Genomic DNA, 24,852 nt, shown 5'->3' with positions numbered 1-24,852 from the left:
TGAGAGCAGGTGAGCTCCTCAGTGCAACGCGCTCCACATCAGGAATGGCAGCCTCTACACAGAAACTCTCCATACACGCTTGAGTGTACGTGACCAGGGAGGTAAAGGCTTGGTGTCCTAGGATCTTTTTCAAATGCCGGGGATTCCGTAAAGAAACAGCCTAATGGACTCTGCCATGAAGACAGGTGTAGCTACTGAATTGCCTCCAACGCTCAGCCAATTGTTTGGAATGGCCGGTAACTGCCCAGGCGCCCCTCACTAGGCGGTCCATTGCTCACGTTGAAGCCCGACTGCCGGGTGTTGCCTCGATGAAATGGAAAGGGACGGGTATGTTTATGTGTCTGCAGTTAGGCATGGAATGTCACTTTACCCTTGCTTGGAGAAAGAAGTCTTTGCCTTCTGACACAGATGGAAATATGTTCCTCTAGGACCTGAGCCAGCTGAACCTCCTGGTGGCCAAAATCTGGGGAGGAGGCAGCAGGGGACCCCCTAACTCTCACAAGAGGCGAACTTAGCCAAGCCGGGGCTCTTCCTTCCTCGCGTCAGTTTCCCCAGCTTTCGAAAACTTCACCGCCAGTCACCGACCGTGGGGACTCATCTATACACATCCACAGGACAGTTTGATTCCTGAGTCCATAAGTGTGGTTGACGGACTAGGTTTACCTAAAAGACCCTTTAAGAGAAAGCTCTTGAAAGATGATTACAGAATTGAGACACCATCATTTAAAAGTGCCTGAGGCGAACTCTTTTGAAAATTGCTGCAGCTGAGGGACAGAGAAAGAACCACACAGCCCTTGATTGTTGCGCTGTTCCCTCAGGACCCGTCCTCCCCTCCCCCTCCGTTTCTCATCTGATAAGAGAGAGCGGCAGTAAGACCCCTCATCTATCTTATGAAAATCCGATTCGGAATGGCTGTGATCAAAACCAGCTGGCTGTCACCAGCAGTGGCCTTGCGTGGAGAGAGCGGCTCAGAGGCGTTCCGTCTGTGGGGTGTCGCTGGTGGCATCGATCAAAGGAGCATTTTTTTAATAAATATATATAAGGAAAAACACAAAACCTTAGGATTTGGAATGAAAGCGGTGTAGTTTGTCTTGTTTTTTTCTGGGGAACATGAAGAGGATGAAATAGAATCCGAGATGCCTGGTCTCCAGCACACTTTGCGTGGTGCGTCTGCGATGGCGCTTTCACTGCCTCAGTGACACCATGTCACTCGCGCTGGGCCTCAGCGAAGAGTTCCTCGTTCCTTCGTTACGTTTAAAGTTCTTTCTTCCTCCTCATCCTTAGCGCAGGCCTGCAGATAAAAGGTGGAGAAAAGCTCCGGGAAGCTCCGAGGAGCCCACTCTTCATCTCCTTCAGCTGCCAGTCACCAGCACGACGATGGTCCCTAGAGTCCACCCCAACATGTAACACTTAGGTCTTCTCGGAATTGAGTCCCCTGGGAGTCCCCTTGAGTTTGCTCGTCTCTCATGAGCCCCGCCCTGGTTGACAGTCCTGTGTGTGGTCATCACAGGTTCCTATAGAGCTCTAGGTAGACTTGGGGGAAGGGGTTGCGGAGGGGGAGATGAAGACATTTTGTCTGGGTGTCTGGGACCTCCTTCCGAAGCGTGATGACACCCTGCTGTGGGCAGCAGTGGGGTCAGGCTTCTACGCACCACAGTGCCACGACTCACGGGGTGCTCTTACCAAGCCCCTTCTCTGCTGCCGATCGACTCGGCCTGGGGAGCACATGGTCCATCTCAGAAGCCACATTCTTGTCCAGAGTGACCTTCCTCCTTCCAGGGTCTGGTCTGCCTCCCTGGCAGCAGAGCAGCGTTGGGTTTAGCAGGAGCACATGGCGCTTTTCTGTGTGGAAGCATCTGCCGTCTGTCTTCTACCGCCGACTTCCTCGGGGAGCTGCCCAGGCGTGGCTCTGTCTCCGGTCACCATTGTGTCTGCAATCAGCCCTGGCCTTAGTCTTTTGTAGTGTGGCTTTCTGGCCACTGTCACCATTTCTGCTCTCTTCTCTTCATCTGCCCGTAACGAGGACAGCCTGGACCCTGTGTTAAGCAGTAGAAACCACAAGGGACGAGCCTTCAGACAGCAGGCCTGCCAGAGACCTGGAGACCTCATCCCCTGATTTGGGGCATGCAGGAGACCACTCAGGGCTCCTCCGAGACCTCTCTCCCTTGTTCCTTCGGGTGTTTGAAGCCTGTTGCCTACTGCTTTCTCCTCTTAAAAAAAAATCCTCATTTTTTCACTTAGAAAAAAATTATTTATACGATTGAGATCCACTAATTAAAGCCATTTTCTGGTATTTGGTTACTGGAGCGTTTGATGTCTCTCTGACAAGACCATGAAATGCACGGGGTGTCCACAGGGACAGAATTTGCTGAACACGGCTCTTTGTAAATGAGGGGACACAGTGTCGCAGCAGCTCATGAATATGAAACGGCCATGATGCCACCTCAGTGGACTTGGGAACACAGATGAATCCTGTCATGTGCTAAATGAGACCAATTTCTTTCACTTAACTTCATCTTCAATCAGACCTTCTTCCGTTTGCCTGCTTAAAATTCCCCATGCGTGATGCAGAAGGTGACAGCATTCAGTAAAACAAAGTTTTCAGCTACAGAGAAACGACACAGTGATCCCTGCCTTCGGGTCACCATCTCCAAAGAACATGGCCGTTGCTCTCCCTCACCTGCAAGTGCTGACTTGTGGCACAAACTCGGTGTGTCTGGACTGCACCCTAAAGCAGTGTGCCCCGATTTCTTTCATGTAGATTGATTGTTGAACTTGGATCTGAATGGTGGACATGAGTCCTAACAGCTCACGGATGCCCTGCGGTGGCCAGGTTACAGAGTGGCGAAGAAGTAGGTGAGGAGATGTGTGTCCCAAGCGGTCAGCAGATGAAGTGATAAGGACAGATGCTGTCGTAAATGCCCTACGGGGCCTGGGAAGGTGAGAAAGTACTGACGTGTAGAAGAGATATTATGTTCTACAGAAACCTATCTGGACATATGTAGGAATCCCCAACCAAGAAAACCAGCAGAGGGCGGGGATGAAACTCACTGTCGGAACATTTGCTATAAGTGTGCAAGGCTCAGGTTTGATCCCCAGCGCTGCTAAAAGAAAAACCAAGTCAGTAAAAAAGAAGAACAACTTCTGAGTGAAGGGCTCTCAGCCTGAGACGTCTTCTCCTGGGCAGGACCCAGAGGTCATACGGGGGCCTGCTTGTTTCCTCTAGGTAAAACGCCTGTGGCTATTGAAGCTGTACACAGGGCAAGCAGAGCCCACCTAAAACATTGTTTTCCGCCGGCATCCGTAGCCAGGACCTGTATTCTCCTAGGGGCTGAAGCAGGAAGACTGCGGTGAATTTGAGGCCAGCTTGGGCTAGAGGAGACCCTGTCTCAAAAGGCCAAAGTTGAGGGAAGGTGATCATAGTCTGTCGTGGTACAAACAGCTGGAGAGGACAGAAGCTGCCACATGGTGTGTTGTAGACACTTGGATCCCCCTCACCTGGAATAGCAGGCTAGCTCTTTATGGTCAGCCCAAGGAGTAGAACAGGACCTCTCTGGGAACAGGCAGCCAGTGTCTGGGTATCTCGGTGCTCTCCGTGGTGAAACATGTCGGAGGGGAAAAGGCAGCTTCTCCCCTCTTTAGACCAGTTATAACTGATGTGCTTGTGTGATGTACATGTATTAATTATCTCTTATATTTATATAGGTACTATTTATCTATGCGTCTATGTTGTTAGGCTCAGACTGAGGGTATTGTACATGGTCGGCAGGGACTCTTCCAGCCAGGCCATATCTGTAGCCCCACACTGACTGTTTTCAGTGGTCTTAACTGGAGAGCTGGATCTGGGAGGTAGCATCAGTTTGCTTTGGTATCAATTCTCAGAATGGCTGTCATGTACTCACAAGCCTCTGTGAGGAGCTTCCCGAAAGTGGAGATGGGTGAAGAACAGTGTGACCCAGCCTCAGGATGGAGCCAGGAGGCCCCTTTGTTTCCCAGCAGGCCATGCAGCTTACAAGCAAGGCAAAGCCTTTGCTATGATATTTTGAAACCCAGGAAGTACCCAAGGGTCGCTCTAGGTTGACCTGAAGAACCAATCCTCCTGTGGCGGTTGGAGCCGCAGTGGAACTCACAGCGTAGCTGGAAGAGTGTAGCGGAGATGGACTCTGCACTTCCACGTGCTTGACTTTGCGTTTGCGGGGCGCCTGTCAACTCAACTCTGCTCAGCTCGCCTTCATTTCTCTGTTATTTATTTGGGGATGCGTCTTTGACATCAGCTAGTTTAAGTTTACATCTCCCTTCTGCCCTCGGCGTATCGCTGTGTGCAGCGCCTCCCTTTGCAGCTTTGCCATATCTGTTCTGTCCTGCTTTCCATGATGTGCACACAGCGAGCACAGTAGCTGCTTTCTGACCGGCTGAGCACGTCCTTCCTCTCCTGGTACCGTGTGCACGCTGCTGCCAAGCCCATGCCAGTCTCTTCCAGGCCACACGCTCCAGCCACGCAAACCGACCTTTGGGGCGGCAAGGGGCATCTCCCCTCCAAGTGCCCTTCACATTGTCCCTGCCAGGCTTGATCTAGCTTCTCTTCCGGTTCTCAGCTGCTCTATCCCTAACTCCAGCCGGCTTCCCTTCAGTCCTCACTCATGGCCCACATTCTAACCCAGGTCCTCCCTGGACGAGGTTGTATGCATCGTGGCGCATTCACGTAGTAGGATATTAGACGGCTGTTTGAAAGACTGTGACACACCTGTATGTCCAGGAGGACAGAAATTACAGCACTTTAAAGGGACAGATGTGCTGTGGTGTGTGCCACGTCTCCATAAATCCTTACAAAAGTTAAATGATTACCTCTGAGGAAAGGACTGGGGCTTGCATGCTAAACTTCACTATGGCCTTTGAATTCGTGGCACCTTTAATGTGAATTTCACTTTAGGAACAATAACAGTTAGGTTTCCCTATTGTTTTCTCTTAGAACGAAGTTAGTTTCCTTCCTAGTATGAGTTCTTACTTGTAAGCAGGGAATTTGTTTCTGTTTATTATGCTTGTCTGGCTGGTCTTCATGAAGATGAGAGCCCTGCTGCTTCTGGCTTTGCCTAGCAGGTGCCTTCACATAATAGGTGCTCAGATCAATGAATTGATAAATGGGTGGGTGACCAGGCTGGACAAACAAGGGGACAATATTTCCCACAGGTTGACTGAACAGGCACACGTGGGCAGAGAAGTAGCTTGCACACCACATTGCTGAGGTAGCTAGCGTGGGTGGGGAGGTAATATGCAGGGTAAGGAGAGACAACGTAGGACTCTAGCTAGATGCTGGGGGGCAGGGAGACTCCACAAGGAGATGAATGATGAGACCCAGGGCACTGCCTCAGACAAAGCTCTGACCTGTCCTTCCCCTTCTCCAGGCTGTTGGAGGTACCCAGCCCCCTCCCCCAGTCTGATGAGTCACGGTGGGGTGGTGTCTCCAGGTTCTCTGGTAGGGGAACAGTTTTGCCCTTCTGTGGCCTGTAGTAAGTCAGCCACCTCAGTGGGGACTAAGCTTATTTAGATCTGGGAACCAAGGGAAGCCATCCTACCGTTAGAAGCCCCTTGGCCTTCCCCTATAAGAGAGATGTCTTTGGAGGTAAGATGCTTGCATTAGGAAACACCCTGGTCTGAGAGAGCCTCAGCCATCAGAAGCCTGGTTCTGTTGCTTGCTGAGGATCTCATCTCACAGAAGCTGCTTCCTCCTACTTCGCCTCCAAGCTCTCCTGAAACCGGATTATCACCGGCAGGATTGACTGAGGAAGTGAACGCAGGGCCGCAGCCTCTCCCCATGTTCTGTGCTAGGACAGTTGCCAGTGAAATAATAGCTGTGTGCTAGCACAGTGCTTAGCATTTTCCATGACTGCATTTGATATTCACAATGGCCAAAGAGTCAGAAGCAGTTGTGACCTTCATTTTCTAGATGAAGAAACTGAGGCCTGGGGGCATAAGCCACACAGTTAGTGTGCAGTGGAGCCTGGATCCAGACTCCTGACCCTGACGCCAGGATTGCCCTCCTGACTTTGGAGAGGAGTTCTGCATGCCTGCTCCACTCACCTCACGGCCATTATCATTGCTTATCCAGAAACAGCGCGAGAGAAGAGGAAAGAGTCGATTGAATTACTGGTTTTAGAAGCAGTGGTAGATTGGCTAGGGTGTAGGTCAGTGGGAAAGAACTTGGCTGACACACGGGCCCTGGGTGATGACCTCAGTACTGCAGAAAAGGATGAAATAGTGGTAACTTCTCAGTAGAACCAAATGGGCTCCCCTCATCTCTGTTAGAATGGTGTGTGTGTATGTGAGGGTGTGTGTGTGTGCATAAGGGTGTGTGTGTGTACGTGAGGATCATAGGCATCCTCATTTTTACTCTCCATCCTTTTGACATAAAACTTGACGTAAGGTCTCTCACTGAACCTGGAGCTCACTGATTGACTAAGTTAGGTGGCCAGAGAGCTCCAAGGATCTGCCTGTCTCCACCTCCAGCACTCGGGGGCTACAGGTCGCATTGCCGCACCCAGCTCTCTCCTAGGTGCTGGGGATCTGAACTCGGGTCCTCAGTACTTTATCCACCGAGCCATCTCTCTAACCCTGAGGGAGCAAGTTTCTAGAGTTTATATTCTTTCTTCCTCTCTCTCTCTTTCTCTCTCCCTTCCTCTCTCTTTTTCTCTCCCTCTCTCCTCTCTTTCTCTCTCCCTCTCTTCTTCTCTAGCTTTATCCATGGTATGTGTGGCAGAGGGGTCAAGTTGGGGGAAGGGAAGAAAAGGAAGCAGAAACTGACTCCCCAGAACATCCTGTGAACATAAGCAAGCCCTTGTCTGTGACTGTAAATCCAAAACTCTAAATTTTGAAGTTCTTTGAAGTTTGCCCAAAACCGTCTCCACAGCCACCTGTTCCGCTGGGAGCGGGGAGTTGGATGGCCTGCCTCTGCTGCGGTAGCTCAAGCTGTCACTGCACCGGAATGTTCCAGCTTGTCTTGGCCTGGCTGTCATCGCTGGCTCTGTCTCACTCAGGCGGTTCACCGGGTTCTACTGGGCACCAGGCTTCCAATTAGAGAGAAGTCCCACTGTGTGGCCAGCCCCAACAGTGCCACTCTGAGCCGCCTTTTGCCAAGGCCTGTGCTGACCTCTGATCTGTCACAGATGGGCAGGCCCCACACCCCCTTGTGCACATTTGGAGGAGGGAAGTGGGGCCCACCAGGAAAGCCCACGGGGAGTGGCAGTAAACTCTGAGCAGAAGTGCAGTTCCTCGGGGCTTGAGGATGCTGGGCTGAGTTGACAGGGTCCAAATGCTGAAGTTGCGGAGGGGACGCGGACTTGGGGAAGACCCCGTCCCGAGCCCCTACACAGCATGGGCCATTTTCAGCAACTCCTGAATATTCATCTCAGGCTGGACTCCACAGCCAGGAGAGCCAACAGTGAGCTGCTGACTGGCTCCCATAAAAACTGTCATTCTACGGATGGCACAGGCCACAGCCAGCTTCTCTGTCCCTCGGCCGGACTGTGCAGCCTCATAGCCAGGGAGCCCCACCCCCATGCTCTACTGATTATGGGAGAACGAGAAAAGAAAGCTAGATTTTCAGTAGCATTAGAAATGCAATCTCAGGACCAGGAGAGCGACTCTAAGCTCAGAAGGGCCCCCTTCAGGGCCAGAGCTTCCTGAATGTGTCTCGTTATTTGGGGCCCAGTGCCTGTGTGTCTTGTTCATTGGCAATGTCTCCTTATTTCTTGGTCCTCTTCACAGTTTCCCTTCTCTGCCTGTCTTTCTCTTTTCTGTGTCTCCCCGGTTTCTCACTCTCCTTTTCTGGGTACGGAGCCTCTGTAAGTCTACAGCTGGAAGCAGTAATGAAGACATTTACGTACTCTGGCGTAGCCTGACTAGAGCAGTCAGCGTGGAAATAATGAATAGGCTGGAAGTGGCGGGAGTCTGCCCAGCTGTTTGTGGAATGACTTGATGCCTCTTTTGGAAACAAAACTGCATCTCCCCACGGAAGCCCAAGCCGCCCCTTTGGGATGTTTTCTTTTCTGTATATCTGCAGTTGGTTTAAGCTCCCAGGACTGCCTCACCCCACGTGGCCTTTCTTCTTGCCCCACCATTTTTTTTTTCTTTGCTCTGGTTGATTAAAACAAAACTCCTAAACAAGTCAGTGAGAGTCTTTTGGAGAAAATGTGTCTTTCTCCCAATGGATGCTTTTATGGCAACTTAAGCAGGCTCCCCTAATGAAGTGGCAGGCCCATCTCTTGGTTCTCCTGTTTGTGTTTGTGGTTAGTCTCTTATCTCTGCGCATGTGTGTAGTATGTCTGGAGAGTTCAGAGAGGGAACTCCCAAAGCTGGCAAGAGAAAGTGAGACCAGAAAGCTAGTGTCACAGTAGGCCAGAAAAATGGCAACCCTGATCTCTGACAGCGTCCGGAGCCAGCTTCTATGACTGGACTGAAGGGTCCTCCAGAGGCAAGCAGCGGGGATCCTGACTGGGACAGTGCATGTGCAGATCTACTTCATGAACGGGTGTCCCCTGTGCTGGTGACACTGTCCTTTCTGTCTCAGACTGTGCCACGCCCTTTGGTTCCACTCTCATCTGCCCTCATAAAGGGCTTCTCCGAGGGCTAAGGGTTTCTTCTCATTCTTTACACTTCTCTGTGGAGATCCACCTCAAGGCCCCTTCCCTGGTACCAGAATCCATCGGCGATAAGGCCTGTGGCTCAGACACGGATCACGCTCCATGTTTGACTGTCTGAGTGCCTATGAAACCACAGCCTACAGTGCCAGGGCTGGCATCTCGAAGCTGACTAAGCAGTCAGTGGGCAAGTGGACAGGAGCCCTGTTCGTGCTGTGGACAGTGACGAGGCCACCTCTTCTTGCAGATATTCCCGTGATCCCCGATCTGGAAGATGTGCAGGAGGAAGACTTTGTGCTGCAGGTGGCGTCCCCTCCGAGGTGGGTAAATCTAGGTGTGGGGTTGGCAAGGAAACCTCCAACATACACATTGACACACTCCAAATGTCATCTGCAGTGGGCCTTTCTGGTCTTTTTGGCAAGAGGTTCCATTCTATTCTTCGTACTGTGCTAGAACATTCTGTCTGCACGCACGGTTCTAGAGATGGAAACCCGGAAGCTCCCCTGCAGCCAACACTGCTTGTAACTCTTTCACTCCCTTTCCTTCAGCATCCAGGTAAATCGAGTGATGACCTACCGTGACCTGGACAATGACCTCATGAAGTACTCAGCCTTTCAGACTTTGGTGAGTGGACCCACTTCTGCCCAGAGGGGCCAGCTCCAGGGGACGTCCATGGAGGTTCCTCCAGAGCTGTACATGCTTCTTCCACATCCCAAGGCTGCCTAGAAATACTGGAGGTAACTCCTTGGCCATCTCAAAACATAGCTGGACCCTCCATGGGCCATAGGTCCCTCCCAGGCTCCCGGCTGTCTCTAGTCACACTCTTGGCACACAGTGACCACCTGATGGCCGCCCTGTCGCCATCTGCCCTTGTGGAATGCTCTGACCTCTTAGTGTTGCTTTTTCCCAGAGTCCAGCGTGGAGGATGCCACAGCCTCCCTTCCTTTTCCAGCGACCATACCATTCAATTGGGGTTTTGTGTTTTGATCAAAGTTTTTCTTGGGGTCTCTGTTTGGGGAGTTCTGTCATACGCAAGTTCCTCTCCTTATTTGTAAACGTAATGCTGAAGCCCTAGAGGGTCCAGCCTGACTTTCCGTACATTTGTAGGATGGAGAAATTGACCTGAAGCTGCTCACCAAAGTGCTGGCACCTGAGCATGAAGTAAGAGAGGTACAGTACTCACCCCAGCCCTGCACCTTGATGCCGCTCCAGCCAGGGAGCCCCCCAGCTTAGCCTGTGCCTCCCTGGGCCTGGATAGGGTGGGAAGTTGGCCCCAAATTGGAGGGAAGGCTTTTCTTTCTCTTACCTAGCCATCTTCATCTTGGCAGGATGATGTAGGCTGGGACTGGGACCATCTGTACACTGAGGTGTCATCAGAGCTCCTCATGGAGTGGGACCTGCAGCGGGCAGAGAAGGAGGACCCTGTGGGATCGTCTAGGTACACCTGACCTGGGAACATCCCTGTGCATTCGGACAAATGCAGGAAGTCTGAAACCAGGGGAGCTTGAGAGCAGCTTAGAATTTTTATACTGAATGTTTTGTAATAACATATTTATTTTCAGTAGGCCACAGTGAACTCCAATCACTCCAGTTCAATAAATGGTTTTATTCTGTGAGCATTTCAGCATTTCCTCCACTCTGTCCAATACCTTCCTAGACTCTTAGACTCATGGTTGATGAAAGGCAACATTTCTCTCCTCTTTCTCTCTCTCTCTCATTGTTGTTGCTGCTGTTTACCCAGGTTTCCCTTGAACTTCTGATCCTCCAATACCTCAGTCTCCCCAAGTGCTGGAATTACAGGAGGCAGGAAGGTGACTTTTAAATAATCAGATAATGGCTCTAAATGCTCCACAGAGTTGAAGCGCAAGAGGGAAAGTTTAAGAGGGAGGGAGGATGGCTGTTCCTAGAAGCAGTTTCCATTCTCAGGGCACCTCCGCAGCTGCCATCAGCTGCGCTGTACACACACACACACACACACACACACACACACACACCCAGAGCAGCAAGCGGTGGGTGTGAAGGTCAGGATATGATGGCGGGATGGGTGACTATTGAGACCACACTCTCCTGTCTTCCTCCTGTCTGAGGATCCCCAAAGCCTCCTAGCTGGTTCACACTGGGAGGTTCCATCCTAGCATCCCTAAGGAGCCCCAGAAGCACTCTCCTTGGGAGCCCTCAGGAGCCTCTGGCTGTCTTGGCACACTGCTGCTGGTCTGCCCTGTTCCTCAGCTTCACCAGCTGATCCAGAATGTGGAGATGGGCACAGAGCTCCACTCACCTCCTTCACAGCCTCCTGTTTTTTATTGCCCCCCCAGAGACATTTTGTGGGGGACTGGGGGTCTTTCTCTGCTGCCTGTACTGGCCATGCAGACCCAGGAAGGCTGCCTAGGTAGCCCAGGCCTATTCTCTGGCTGAGTGCTGTGCCTTCCTGCTTGCAATGCTCTTCATTAAAATTCAGAAAAACAAAGAGGCTCAACACATCAAAAACCCACTGGGGGGCTGTTTTTGTGTGACTACAGTGCCCTTCCCTGGTGAGCTACTGGGCTCCATTTCTGCGGAGTGGATGCTTGTCGGTTAATTATAAACTCAGGGACTTAGTGGCTTTGGGGTCCTGTTGCCTCCTGTTTCAGAGTCACACTAGACGGGCCTTCTTTGGAATAATTCCCATGGCCACGGAGAAGTTTTCATCCGGGCTGGCTTTTCTTGAGCCTACATCTTTCTGAAACCCAGAGGACAAAGGCTGCATTCTAGTCCCTTAATTACTAGCGAACTCCATCGCGGCCTCCAGGCTCTTAACAACCTTGGAGGTCTTCAGCTGGCCCAAGCTAATGGCTAGGGCTTGGCTCCTTTCTTCTCCCAACAACAGTAGCAAATTCCAACCCACACCGAGCGCTCAAGTGTGCTAGCTGGAGCTCTCAGCCTACAGTTCCACCGCGTTCCGTCCCACAGCCGCTGGGACACAGTGAAACATGCTTCTCCCAAGTGACGGATGCTGGCGGCTCAGAGATGTGAAGAGATTGTCCAGGGTCATCCAGGATTGAGCTAGTGACAGTGCTGCCGTGCAGAAGCTCGTTCCACCGCATGCGTGGCACCTGCGTTTTTCTCCTTCCTATGTCGCCTTCAGCTTGCAAAAGTAGTCTTATGTAATGAATGGGCAGAATCTAACATTCTCTAGAACTTTCTGCCACTTTTTCTAAACTCAGAGCGGGCATCCCTTCTTGTTCTGAAGAGCCTGCAGGCTTGCAGAATGAGTCCTTCAGTGTGCCTGAGCCCATGAGGTCCAGACAATACACACCAGCATTTAAAATGGGCTGGCCCTTCTGCGGATGGAGCTCAGTTGGTAGTGTTTGCCTAGCATATACAGAGCCGTGGGTTCAGTCCCCGTGCCACATAAACCAGGCACAGTGGCACCTGCCTGTTAGGGAGGTGGAGACTGGATAATCAGAGGTTCAAGGTCACCCTCAACTTCATAGCAAGTTTAGCATCCCTGAGACTTTGTCTCTAAAATAAAACAGAAGGAAATGTGTGATCAGAAGAGGCTTCATACCTGATGTAGCATTTGCCCAAAGATCTGAAGGAACTGATGGACAGAGGAAGACAGCTGGTCCAGTAGAAAGGACCCTCCCAGAGCCAGGAGGCGGGGATGGGCCAGGCCTGGCTAAGGGGTAGAAGTCAAGCAGATTAGGGGATACGGGATGTTCTGCCTCAGTGTGCCCAGGGTCTCTGGGTACCACAGGCATCCTCCACCTCTTCTGGCCTTCTAGCATCATAGGAAAACTTTCTTCAGTATTTTTTTTTAAATTTCTATTCATGTCTCCACCTAGAGAAGTGGAGATATTCTTGCTGTGTGGAACAGGAACAATGGACTCTGTCGTGGGCCAGAGGTCAAGAGGTGGCTCTCTGATCCTAAGCCGACCAGATGTGCCTGGTGTGCTGGGCAGACAGACTGTATTAAGAGGTTTGTGTGGCACAGCACTCCCTGGAATTTGAAGCTCTGGATGCAGAACCCCAGTGAGAAATGTATGGGTGGACCTGCAGCTGGAATTAAGGGCCTCTGTGTCTCTGGCTTGTCTCGACTGATCCCCAGGAACCCCTCCACGCTCGAGAGACAAACTGAAATAAGCTACTGATAGCAGTGAGGGCCTCACAGGTGAGGACCTCTGTTAGTGGGACCTTTGTGCAAATGTATTATTAAAAGTGTTCAAGTGGTGATTTTAGTAAACTTAGAGGGCTGGGCATATCACTGCAGTGTTGCTGTTCCCCGGCTGCCCTGGTCCCTGTGTCCTTGCGGTTAGTTTTGCGCGTGTCCCCAGCCCCACGCAACTGCTCATCCACTGTGACTCCGTAGGTTTGCAGTTTCTGGACATTTCCCATATGTGAGATCAGAATACTTAGATTTTTGAATCTCGTGGCTTCCATGGAGAAACATTTGCTTACTCTCTATTGCTGCATGGTGTTTTTCTCCACTATCTTTGTTTTGTTTTGTTTTTCATTGACCATTGGTGGATATTTGAGTGGCTTCCAGTTGGGGACTGAACTCTGCATCCGAGGCTTTATGTGGACAAAGGTCGTCAGTTTTCTTAGGTGGATCCCGGGGAGTGAGGTTGCTGATCATACATGGCTATGTGACACACAGACAGTCAAACGTCCCCAGAGCATTGGTTTGCTGTTGGTTTTCCAGTGCTTTAGAGCATTGGTCTTCGATTCTTAGTCTTTTTCGTGTCTCCTTAAGTCTTTCGAAGGCTGTGGCATCTTCAGGAAGCATTCTCCACCTCTCTTTTTCCTCTCTCTGGACTCCTCTGTCTGTGGGGACATGTTTCCACCAGCCTGGAAGTGCTTTAGGAATGGGACTGGGAGATGTGTGTGTTTCTGTCAAGATCCTGTTTCTTTCAGGAGCACAGAGCCAAAGGAGGCCTGGCCTGACCTTGAGATGATAGTGAGGTAGCAGAGAAAGAAACAGGAGCACTTCTCCCCAAAGCAGAACCCCTGAGCTCTGGCTTCAAAGTGTGGAGAGACCGAGGAACTCTGGGAAATAAGAGGCACACTGGTTTGCTTGAGTAGGGGTCAGTAGGCCCCTGCCCATTGAGCCAACCCGTTTCTTATTCTGTAGTTTTGCCTGAACACAGCGCTTTCGTATGTTGACATGGGCTCTATGACTGCTTTGGGGCCAAGAGAGCAGAACTCAGTTGCAAAGCAGATCATCTAGGCTATAATGCTTGAAATGTATACTATTTAGTCCTTTCCAGGAAGAAGCTGCCAACCCTTCCTGAGCTTACAATTTACTCTCAAAATTTAGCTGTTTGTTTCAGTTCAGAGAATCATTGCAGCAGGCGTGATTTGAGTTAGACATAAGGAAAGACTAACAGAATAGAAAGAGTCTAGCCCCTCAGAGAGAGAGGGAGAGAGAAATTCCCTATGAAAAAGAATTAATGCATCCATTTCAGGAAAATTGGGACAGAATCTATCTGGGGACAAGAAACTGGGATTGGGGGATGCTGGGCTCCTTTTAAGCCCTGGGATGCTATTAGCCTCTAGGAGGCAAATGCCATCAGCAGTGGGGCCCAGGAGAGGAGGGCGGGGTAGGTGGGGTAAGGGGGGAGTCAAGTGGGCACAGTGTGAGTACCAAGAAGGAGGGGAAATCGAATTTTATTTCGGCATTGGGAGAGGCAGAAAGCAAAGGTGGCTGGGGCAGACAGAGGAAGAGGCTGGTCCTCTGCGGCTGTGCTGGAGCGAATTAATTCACAGCATATGTTCCCAGCATCTGTCACAGGGACCTGGACTGGAGGGGTTAGCAAGAGAGGACCATGCCAGGGTTGAGCATTAGCCCAGAATTCCCAGGCTGCTGGGGCTATTGGCTTCCACAGAATGAGGGCCAGCCAGCCCGCCCAAGAACATCTGCCACAGCTGCAACCCGCAAGCCTGCCTTGGGGAGAAGAGACAGGCTCCATTACAGGCTTTCTGCAAGGAAACACCTGGCCGAGGCAAGGCTTGGAGACTTGAGAGAGCCCTGTAAAATTTTCTACTGAAGTCCACCCTCCCCAGCAACCCCAGGTCTGACTGGAGGTGGTGCACCAGGAACAGTGGGAGGGGTAGGGAAGCCCCACCCTAGGTAGAGTGGCACAGTAATATTGGAACTTCCTTTCAAGTGAAGTCCCAGGACCCCTGCATGCCGTTTGGGCTGCTTGGTGCTATCTATCCCTGGGGAGATGATAGCCAACTTGGAGGACACAGGCAGGAGGGCGAGCTAACCACGCAGACTGTGTCAGATCTCTGCTCTGCTGGATCAGAGTGGGATGACCTAGGCATGTTCCCATACCCCCACTTCCATTGGGAGGTTAAAAACACTTTATAAGTCATGGGGCAGTAGGTACAAATGGGGCCAGTGTGGGCATTTACCCCAAGGTCACAAACTGAAGGTCCGCAGGCTGACTCGGATATACAGGACATGTCCATATGATGAACAAGCTTTTTTTAAAAAGTGCTCAGTTACCTATGAGCATTGAGAGCTGAACGGGCTCCTGCTGGACCCTAGCCGCATCTCCAGCTTATCTCCGATTGGGAGCCAGGCGCGGGAAGATGCGTGTGCTCCAGGGCTGCCGTCCCTGTGGTGATAATGACTTGAACAGTAAATTGCAGCTTCTTGGAGCAGTGACACCCCAGAAGGCCCTCCGTCCACCCTGTGTTTATGTCTGCCTGGGCACTGCCCAAACTCCTTTGTCTATGCGAGTGTTCCCAGAGTTCACCACTCCACACTTATGCTCCTAGCCTGGAACTTGCACCCCATTTCTCCCCCTCCTCCCCCTTGTCACAGCTAGGCCCTGGCCTGATGCAGAAAGGGACTGCGGAAGCTCTGGAGGGTCTGCTGGTGTCCTGCTCTGGCCGGGAACTGACTCCTGTGTCCATTGAGGACACATGAAGGGTTTAGTGGAGCCCAGGGGAAAGTACATTTCTAGACCAAATAACTGGTGCCCCAGCTATTGGCCCTCCCGGTGCTATTTACTAAACCTTGCCCCCAAACCAAGAGCCTCTGCTCAGGAAGTCTCTGGCCTACATGAGAAAGTAGAGGTGTTTTTTTTTTTTTTCTGCACCCAGTCCTTTTACTGAGCCTCCTTAGGGCTGGAGAACATGCCTGCCCATACATGAGCTCAAGACAGGGTATATATAGCCTTTCTCCAAGGAGAACCATGCGCAAGGAGCGGGTTAGTGTGGCCTCCACCAGCCTTGCCTTTAAGGTCTGCCTCAGCATCCCTGAGGCTGCTTACTGGACATGGCAACAGCACAAGGCTCGCGGCTTCCCTCCAGCAAGGGACTCTCACCATCTCAGCAGCAGAGCTCCCCATTGAGCTGCCCAGCCCCTTCTCAAAGCTAGACTACCTCTGAAGGCTTGTTTCCCCTCCCTCTTTCACTTCCTCCAAGCTCTCGAATTATGGTGGTCCCCCGAAGTCTCCTGTCACTCCTGCCTCCTCTCCCATTTATTGCTCACGAGTGTGAGATGCAATAAATCTTTGCTATTTCCAACTCAGCTTGAAGGAGGAAGAAGCAGGCCTCAGGTGGTCCTGCTAGGGCAGGACCAAGACCCCAGAATAGGCAGGCACAGGAGGTGTGAGCAGTGGCCTCTGCTCCAAAGCCATGTATGGGTCCAGGGGCTTGGCTGCTTGTGGGTGGGATTGCAGGTGGCAGGGCAGAGACACTAGATCCTCACTGAGGATGGTGGGTACCAAAATGGAATCCAGCATCACTGAAGAGGCTCAAAAGGAGGAACTGAATTCCCGCCACAGGCATTTAGCAAAAGAGCCTGGTCTAGCAGAAGAAGGAAACCCTCAACTCTCTGCTGAGGTAGGATATAGTAAGTGCCTGTTGGCGACTATCTGGGCAAGTAAAAGGGATGTGGAGATACGCTAGGCCTGCCAGGAGGCAAGGATTCACCTCCAGTGATGGAAGTGGCCCTGGATCAGGATGTCCCCTCTAGGAGTGGGGGGAGGGATAAAGACTAGACAATTGTACCCCTCAGGCCTTACCATGGCTCAGTAGGCAGAACAGAGCGGCTCCTACTCTGCCAGCCAATGAAAGCTTCCCCACCCCACCCCCCACAACCCGAGACAGGTTTTCTCTGTGTAACAGCCCTGGCTGTCATGGAACTTGCTCTGTAGACCAGGCTGGCCTCAAACTCAAAGAGATCTGCCTGCCTCTGCCGCCCAAGTGCTGGGATTGAAGGCGTGTGCCACCGCCCCCCGGCCCAATGAAAGCTTCTGAGGGCAGCTGATGGGCCAGCCTCCTTCTAATAGGATTTTGGGGGACAACTCTCACAGCATTAGGGATGAAGGCTGAGGAGCAAAGGTGGAAGGAAAATTGTCCTCACTGAGTGCAGGCGAGGTAGGCAAAGGAAAAGGTGCTTAGCAGGAAGCAAAGCCAAAACTACAGACCATGCAGCTCCTTAGGTAGAGAGCAGAGAAGAGCCACAAACCTTAAGGGATGCAAGCAGGTTGACCAGAGGGACAGCAAGAAATTTGGGATGGAGGGAGTATTCCCTGTCTTGGTTGTGGTGTCTGAAGCATGAATTCTAATTGTTCTTAATAATGAAACTTAGAATCAGCCATCAGGGGGTGAAAGCTGAAAGATCAGAGAAGCAGAGTGGCCAGCCACTAGAGAGTTCTTACCTCTACCAATGCTCAGACCAAATGGGTTATCCTGTCTCCATGAATCCTCAGACTGCATCTCTCAGCTCCTGTCTCCTCCCACCTTGTATTCTTCTCTCCACTCAGCCATATCACTTCTGTCCCCACCTCCCTAGTGCTGGGATCAAAGGTGTGTGTCACCACTGCCCGGCCTTTATCAGTGGCTTAGCTCTGCACTCTGATCTTCAGGCAAGCTTTATTTGTTAGATTACAAGCAAAATATCACTACTGATGCCCGTCTGTCATTCGTAAAGAGGGTAAGTTTTATGGCATCTAAATTACTCCTCAGTGACTCAGACTTGGTTCTCTCCCGCAAGCTCTCTTGGAAAGGTGACCGAAGATTCCCCAGGGTCTTCCCCTGGCTTTCCTGGACCTGAGCTCTGGGTCAGGAGGCAAAGGGGCCCTGTTGTGCCGTCTCATCTGCTGCCCCCGAGACCAAGGTGCTGCCGTACTCAAGTTAGTCTTCACAGTTACTTTCAGTGTAACCTGCCGCTCTGCTCTGCAGTTTGGGAAGGGAAAAGCAGCAATTTTGACCACTGGAGGAAGCAGATGGCCCAACCTGCAGTAGAACCTCAGGCCTCAGGGAACCAGCTTTGACATTCTCCAGCCAGCGCAGGCTTATCCAGCACAGGGAAACTGGAAGGACCGAAACAGTTTTGTAAGGCTAGCACCTGAAGAGGGCAGGCGCCACTGCACACTGTCTTACCTCAGCGAGGCCTCCACAAGGCCCTGAAATGACAAGGGGTATTTCCACTTATTCTAAGCCACCTCCTGGGTACAGAGGTCACAGAGAGAACGCAAGCTCTCTGGGCTGTTTTCCTCAGCAGTGGGGGGCTGAGGAGGGGTAGGAGGTAAGGTCTTATATCAGCAAGTACATGGAGGTTCATGTAAGAGACAGAGGGCTCTGGCTTGCAGAGCTGGACCAGGTGGCCTCTAGGAGTAGGAAGGATGCTATATTTGACCTTAGAAAGAAAATTGAGGATGGATGTCCCTGTGAGCCTTTGGCACTTTTGCTTTGTGTTTTTGTTGTTGTTTGAGTTTTTTCCCCCGTGTGCCCTCCCTCTGTCTCTCTTTCTTTGTTTATCTTTCTGTCTCTTTCTCTCTGTCTCATGGGTGTCTCAACTCACTGTGTACCCAAGGATGACCTTGAACTCTTGGTCCTCCTGCCTTTCCCTCCTAAGTGCTGGGGTTCTAGGTCTGCACACCAAGCCTCCTTTTTTGTGGTGTTGGGGCTACACCCAAAGCTTCGTGGATGTGAGGTAATCACCCTACCAACGAGCTCCCTCTCAGACCCCGTGGCCCAGTGGTTTTTAGCATACACCTGGAGAGTGCTCTGTGACCAGGTGCTCTATTAGACAACTCCCTTCATGGTTAAGGCTAAGATCAAGGACCCTGCAGTGCCCTCGATAGCTGGGCACCTGAGTTCATATAACTCACCTCCAACCACACTGAGAATCAGAGTTTCCTAAGTGTTTGCCAGTTACCACGCAACATGCTCCGTGTCCATCATCTCTCTCAGCTCTCTCAACGGCAAGATGGACTGCCAGGCATAGTCACTTCTGAGAGACAAGTAGCTGAGGCTTGAGCCCAGGCCTTCCCCAGTTTGTCCCCAAGGAGTTCTGGATGGGGAGGGTAGCGGCCACGCCTCCCATACCACATGCCTGTTAGTGTCCTGTTCCTTCTTCCTCCTGACAGGTCGCAATGAGGGTCTGCCGTCCTCGAGGCTCTCCTCCGGTGAGTAATACGTAGCAATATGTGTAGGTCATACATGGCCTATGTGGGATGGCTCTGCTCCCTGCAGCCCCTGCCTATTGATGCCACTTCATGGGAGCACTGTATGCAGACAGAGGAGTCTTGCCTTTGAGCCAAGGACATCAGGTTTTCTTACGATCTGAGTTAAGTAGCTGTTTAACATGTCTTCTTAGCAATAGAAGAAAACACCAACACTCGGAGGCAGGATTGCTGCAGGCACAGGCCTCTCATGTCAGAAGCCCCTACAGAACTCCCTTAAATACGCAGACTCCTAGAGACTGGGTACAAGGAAGATGGCAGGCAGGCCCTGGATGAGCTGTTTCTCAAAGCCAGGATCAGGAAACTCTGTTGGAGGCAGAGATTGCAAACTCCTGACTCACGGTCAAGGTAAAATGTGGCCTCCTGTGGGAAGACCCAGCCCCACAGTTACTTCTGGAAACACTAACTATAGGAGGCGGCACGGGCCTTGCTGGGCTCATGAGGCTCCTCCAGTGTCCTCCTAGCCTTCTCACGCAGGTTTCAGGGACATTTTGAGTTGATGACCTCTGATTAGAGGAGATGACAATGTTTGTGTCTGTCTGTGCCAATGCCAGTGCCCGGAACAGGACAGGGTAGATAGTTCCGATGCTTGCTTGCTTGCTGCACCCAGGTGGCATTGCCTGGCATTGCTGAGCTTGTGAGAGGCATTGTCTCTCCCCACTCGGCCGCTGTCTGTCATTTGGCAGCTGCCACACACACTGTTAGAACGATGGAAACATAAAATGGAACCCAGCTCCAGGTTGACTACCCTGCCTGGCATAGTTCACAGACCACCTGCCTTTTATGTTCCGGGGGAGAATTTACAAAATGCAGGCACCTGGCCTCCACTGGAGACTTAGGGAATCTCTGGGGCAGGGTCTGGGAATGAGCACTTCAGAAAGAGTAGGGTCGGGGGCACTAATTGAGCCTCTGGACAAGTCGGCTTTCTGAAAGCAGGTGCCCAGGGAGCCCTCACTCTCTGCACCCCTCTCCCATCCCCCTGGGACTGTGGGCACCTGGGGAGGAGGGTTGCCTTCTGTCAGATTCCATCTCCTGTCACTTTCAGGGCCAGTTCATTAGTCCTTTATTATTCCCATTCTCCTGCTTATCATTATTAATGATCACGCTCCACAGGCCAGGGTGCTGACAGCTCTCTCTTGTGCGTTCTTTCTGTCCGTCCTAACCCTGCCTGCTTATCCAGCATTGACCTGATCTTTTCCCCCCATTTAATTAAGCAGCTTTGGTCAGCCCACTGCTCCCAGGTGGAGAGGGAACTAACATCTCTCCTGCCAGGCCCTGGAGTGATGGTCCTACAGTCTGGGCATCCACCTCTCAAACAGGTATCAGCGCAAGGCAACGAGTTCCAGGTTGGGTTGCATAGTGAGATGCTAGTCAAAAAAAAAAAAAAAAGACTAAGATTCTTAAGACTGGGACCACAGAGCATGACATCAAGGGTGGTCTCTTTATGTGTGGCTCTAGCACCTAAGTCAGATGCCAACAAGTGGACTTCAAGTTGAGATTTGGGGAATAGCAAGAGAGCCACCCAGCCTAGACTATCACCTTGGCAGCTTGTCCCTCCTCTGCAGACCCCAGGGTGATTGGCACATCCATTTCTAGTGCCATATGAGATAAAATGGGAGGTCAGAGGCCCAGATTCATAATTCAGAGGCTTATGGGAGAAGTGCCACAAATAGGAGGGCATGATTGATTAGACCCAAAAAGCAGTTGTTGGCACAGCCTGAGGACAGGCTCCATTTGGGCCTCACGGGAAGTCCCCCACCTTCAGGATAGCAACAGAAGCTGGGTGGACACTCACTTCCTGCTTCCTCCATTTGTTGTGAATTCATTTCTCCCCAAACCCTGTCCTAAACTCACTAATAGCTTGATTCCTCCTTGCAACAACTCTACAAGGTGTGCATTATCACCTCCCTTCTGCAGATGAGGGCACCAAAGCAATGGGAGGCCTAGTAGCATGTGTTGGGCTAGGAAACACTGCTTCCATGGGGCTCTGGATACAAAGGACCAGGAACCCTGGGGAAGGAGCTGATGCAGGAGGGCATAGCAGGTGGAGTGGGGTGCATGTGCACCTGGGTGTTGCAGCAAAATGCACAGATACCCAAGCTCCAGCCAAGGATGGATGCATTCATAGCAATTAACATGTTTTGCCTGGGAGCTGTTTAGAGCTTCTGTGTGTGTGGAGTTTTCTGACTTCAAGGTGTTGACAGGCCCTCTAAATGGTTTTGTGTTTTAATTGCAGCAAATGATGGCGGGGCCATTAGCTTTCGCCTCTCTGCAGTTGTTTCTGAACCCTTCCGTCCTCCTCCTTCTATTTATTCTGTTTAATTCAGTCAGGTAGCTCCGGGGCAGTGGAGATCAATACTTCCCTTTGATAGCACAGAGTCAGGTTTGAAACCTAGAGATAAAACTGACACATTTTGTATAAATTTAATTAAAAATGCACCTTTAGTGGCTTGTTGCGGGCACAAAGCCCAGTGTCTATCTCTCTATCTGCCTCTCTCCCTTTCTCTCTGCCTCTCCCCTGGCCTCCCTCTCCTGTTCTTTATTTTCTTGTTCCTAACAGGGAGATTTCAGAATCTACCTTACCCCAGAGTCTCATCTCATAATTTTGGACTTGAAACTTCTGTGCTGAGGGATGCTGAAGGAAGCCGAAGGAATCCTAAACAGATCGGCTGGGGCCTCTTTTTTTCCTGGGTAGGCTGGGGACCAGGATTGGGGGACTGGGTTTGCTTTTCTGTTTAAAACCTTCTTTGGAGTCCATGGCCTGTGGGCTCCAGGACCCATCTGGACTGGAACCCACTGCTCCAGCCTGGATGTCTCTTTCGGGGTGTGTGCCCCTCTTTCTGGGAATCTCAGGGCTGAAGTACACATTTGTCTGTGCTTTCTAATCGCTCTTCGCAGCCTTCCTGCTGCCTCTCCCCACCTAGCTCCACTCAATCCCATTCGGTTTTCCTCATTTTTCACTTGAGTGGGTTTCCTATCCCCGACTCTGCTCTGGCCTCACTCTGCTCAACACCAATAAAACACACTCAACACAGGTAGAACAAGGTGCCCGGGCTTGGCGTGACAAATGACTCACCCGGCCCTGGCTAAGCGGGGCTGTAAATCGCCTTCCATGCTAGCCCATCTGGGCCTGGGCCTGTTGCCTGTAGTCTCTTGGTAGGGCCACTGGCTCTGAATCTGGGCAGCCTCAAGACCCTCCTTGGGGACCCTGGATGCCTGAAAGGAGCAGGGTGGTGGAGGTGGATTACAGGGCTGTATACACCTAATGGCTCTAGCCTGCTTGTGTATATTAATTTGGTGGGCTGTAACTCCAGCAGCTGGCATTTATGGCACACCTAATGTGTGCCAGGCACTGTGCTTGAGGCTTCGCACTGAGTTTGAGTAGTCTCAGCATCCCTCTGAGGTCACAATGTAAGTGCCTCAATGTCCCGGATGGCCCTGATGAAGGCTCAACAAGGTCATATGCTTGTTCAAAGAGTCGAGTAGGACAGATGGACATTACCCCCTACCCTGGGGCTAGAAAGCCTGGGATTTCATTGCACATCCCATGCGGGTGACACCAGCCTAGACACAGCAAGAAGTAAGATGTCATATCACCACTCAATGTTACTAATTCAGTGCTCTGGGGACCAGGCCATTGGGAAAAGCCGGCAGGTACATCACACCGGGTTCCTTCCTAGATCCCTGAACCGACTCCCATCAGGCCCCACAGCCCAAGGACAAGGCAGACCTCTTGTGGCTCTGTCTGCTCACAGCCTGTGCTCCTGAACTCTCTGGAGCAGCCGTCAGGGTACCTACGTTTAGAGAAGCAGAGAGGGTGAGGAGGATCCCTAGATCTTTAAGCGGGCGTGGCGCTTGGGATTCTCGTTACTGACTCTTTGCCAGCACCGTCCCTCGGGGATCCAGCGAGGGTGGCACTTTGATGGCTGTAAGTGCTAGCTCAGACTGAAGAGGCAGACACCCCGAGTCAGAGCCCCTTGACTTCCTCTCCCTGCCTCTTTCCTCGCCGGCAATCACAAACACCAGCCGCTTTGTGTGGGAAATGGCCGAGATAATTGAAACGGAATTTGGAATCAGGGCCCTGCAGGCAACCCTTGTTGAAAGAAGAAATAAAGATCGTTTGGGTCACGTCTTTTGTAATTTGCGTTTAATAATCGTACCGGGAGGGATACACAAAGCCAGCTCCCAACCTGCCAGCCACCCTGCCCGGCTTCTGCGGAGGAAAGAACGGAGCCTGGCAGACGCAGTCGAGGAGGTGAGGAGGGGCAAAGGGAAGCTCTGTGAAAGGAAAGTTCGCTCCACGCTGGGCCAGCTGGGGCACCTGAGCTACTACTGGCTAGAAGGCGACTTTGTGGAAAACCTTCCTTGTTGGGTGGCCTCGCCCTCCGTACTCTGCATCCCAGCTCACCTCCACTGTACTCCAAGGGGACGAACCGTGACTACATGCACAGCAAGAGCCCCTTGGAGACAGTTGTAGTGGTTTTCTCTTTCGGGCATTGTACCTGTCACTCACACCAGCTGTGGGGCGGGGCAAGAGGCTGCCCATCAGTGTGGTTGACAGTGAGATGTACCACACTTCCTGCCTGTGGGTTTGTGGTCCTTCAAAGGCACCCGGTGCATGGCATGGGGGTACACACTTGTAATTCCAACACCGTAGCTCCAGTCTGAGCTAGGAGGGTCGCCCTGGCTTCGAGGCCAGGCTTGACTAAATAGTGAGTTGAAGGTCAGGCTGGGCAACGTAGAGCAAGACTGTCTCTGAAAACCAAACCAAAGGGAAAGAAAGCTGAGCTCTGGACATCCCAGGCCAACATTTCATCCTCTAAATTACTTGTGCTTTGTGTCCCTAAAGAGTCTGTGGGAATGAGGATATCCGGGGCTCCCCAGCATTGCTTTATCAATCAAGGTGGGGCTCAGTGAGCTGTGAGAAGCCCTGGCTTGGAGTGGATCCATGGAGTCTGGGCTGAACTCTGTTTCCTCAGAAAGTCTCTGTTTCGCTTACTTTCTTGCCCCATGCCTAGGTGGTCACCAGTTGGTACCAGGAATGACGTGAACGCTGGCTGCCATCTCCAGCCTGCGCATGGGCTGTCAGTGGTGACACAGTGGAGATACAGGTGGCTTTCACCTACAGCAGCTTGAAGAGTTCTTTTCAGAAACCTCCAATCAGGTAAATCCAGGATTCCTGGCTTGGATGCGGAAGAGTTTCAGGATGGCATCAGTGAAGCACAGCTGGGGTTTATTTAGGAGCCTTTGGTGCAGAGCTTAAGTACAGGGCTTAAGAGAGAAAGGTTGAGGAAGAAAGGTATATCCTAGGTTATGGGTGTGGATTTCTCAAAGAAAGTCCCCTTTCCGTATGCACACAAACATACACACACATGCATACACACACGCTCGTATGAACGTGCATATATGATTTTGCTGATTATTGGAGCTACTCTCTTCAAAGCCTTACTTAGAAATTGAATGAGCTCACAGGTGGTCCCTGAGGAGACCCTGACAGAATTACTATGGATCAGGTAAAACTGGAGATCACAAGAATGCAGAAGGATGGGATAGCTTCATTGCTAATAAAGTTAGTAGTCTTGTTTGTGGGATTCACAGAAATGCCTAGGTGAGCCATGAGGTCCTACGCAAGGTCATCTGCCGTCAGCCTGGTTCATTGTCTTGTCACATAGGAAAGGGATATTGTTGGCAGTCTTCACAGCAAATGTCGTCATTGAGCTGGAACCTTGCCTCTCAGCTACCCAGAGGCTTCC

At 51.5% G+C, this 24,852-nt stretch overlaps 1 protein-coding gene across 1 annotated transcript in view; it reads left to right on the top strand.

The window, feature by feature from the left end:
• The window catches only part of Ift43 (intraflagellar transport 43), a 79,112-nt gene extending 68,860 nt beyond the window's left edge, over window positions 1-10,252 (top strand). Inside the window, exons 6-9 of the mRNA XM_075948055.1 lie at window positions 8,881-8,953; window positions 9,182-9,257; window positions 9,741-9,803; window positions 9,962-10,252. Coding sequence (XP_075804170.1) covers window positions 8,881-8,953; window positions 9,182-9,257; window positions 9,741-9,803; window positions 9,962-10,081 — 332 coding nt within the window. The 3' untranslated portion in view covers window positions 10,082-10,252. The remainder of the gene's footprint in view (window positions 1-8,880; window positions 8,954-9,181; window positions 9,258-9,740; window positions 9,804-9,961) is intronic.
• The last annotated feature ends 14,600 nt before the right edge of the window (window positions 10,253-24,852 follow it).

Source organism: Microtus pennsylvanicus, chromosome 14 (assembly GCF_037038515.1).
Source record: "Microtus pennsylvanicus isolate mMicPen1 chromosome 14, mMicPen1.hap1, whole genome shotgun sequence".
NCBI classification, from domain to species: Eukaryota; Metazoa; Chordata; class Mammalia; order Rodentia; family Cricetidae; genus Microtus; species Microtus pennsylvanicus.
This window is presented reverse-complemented; position numbering and strand designations above follow the sequence as displayed.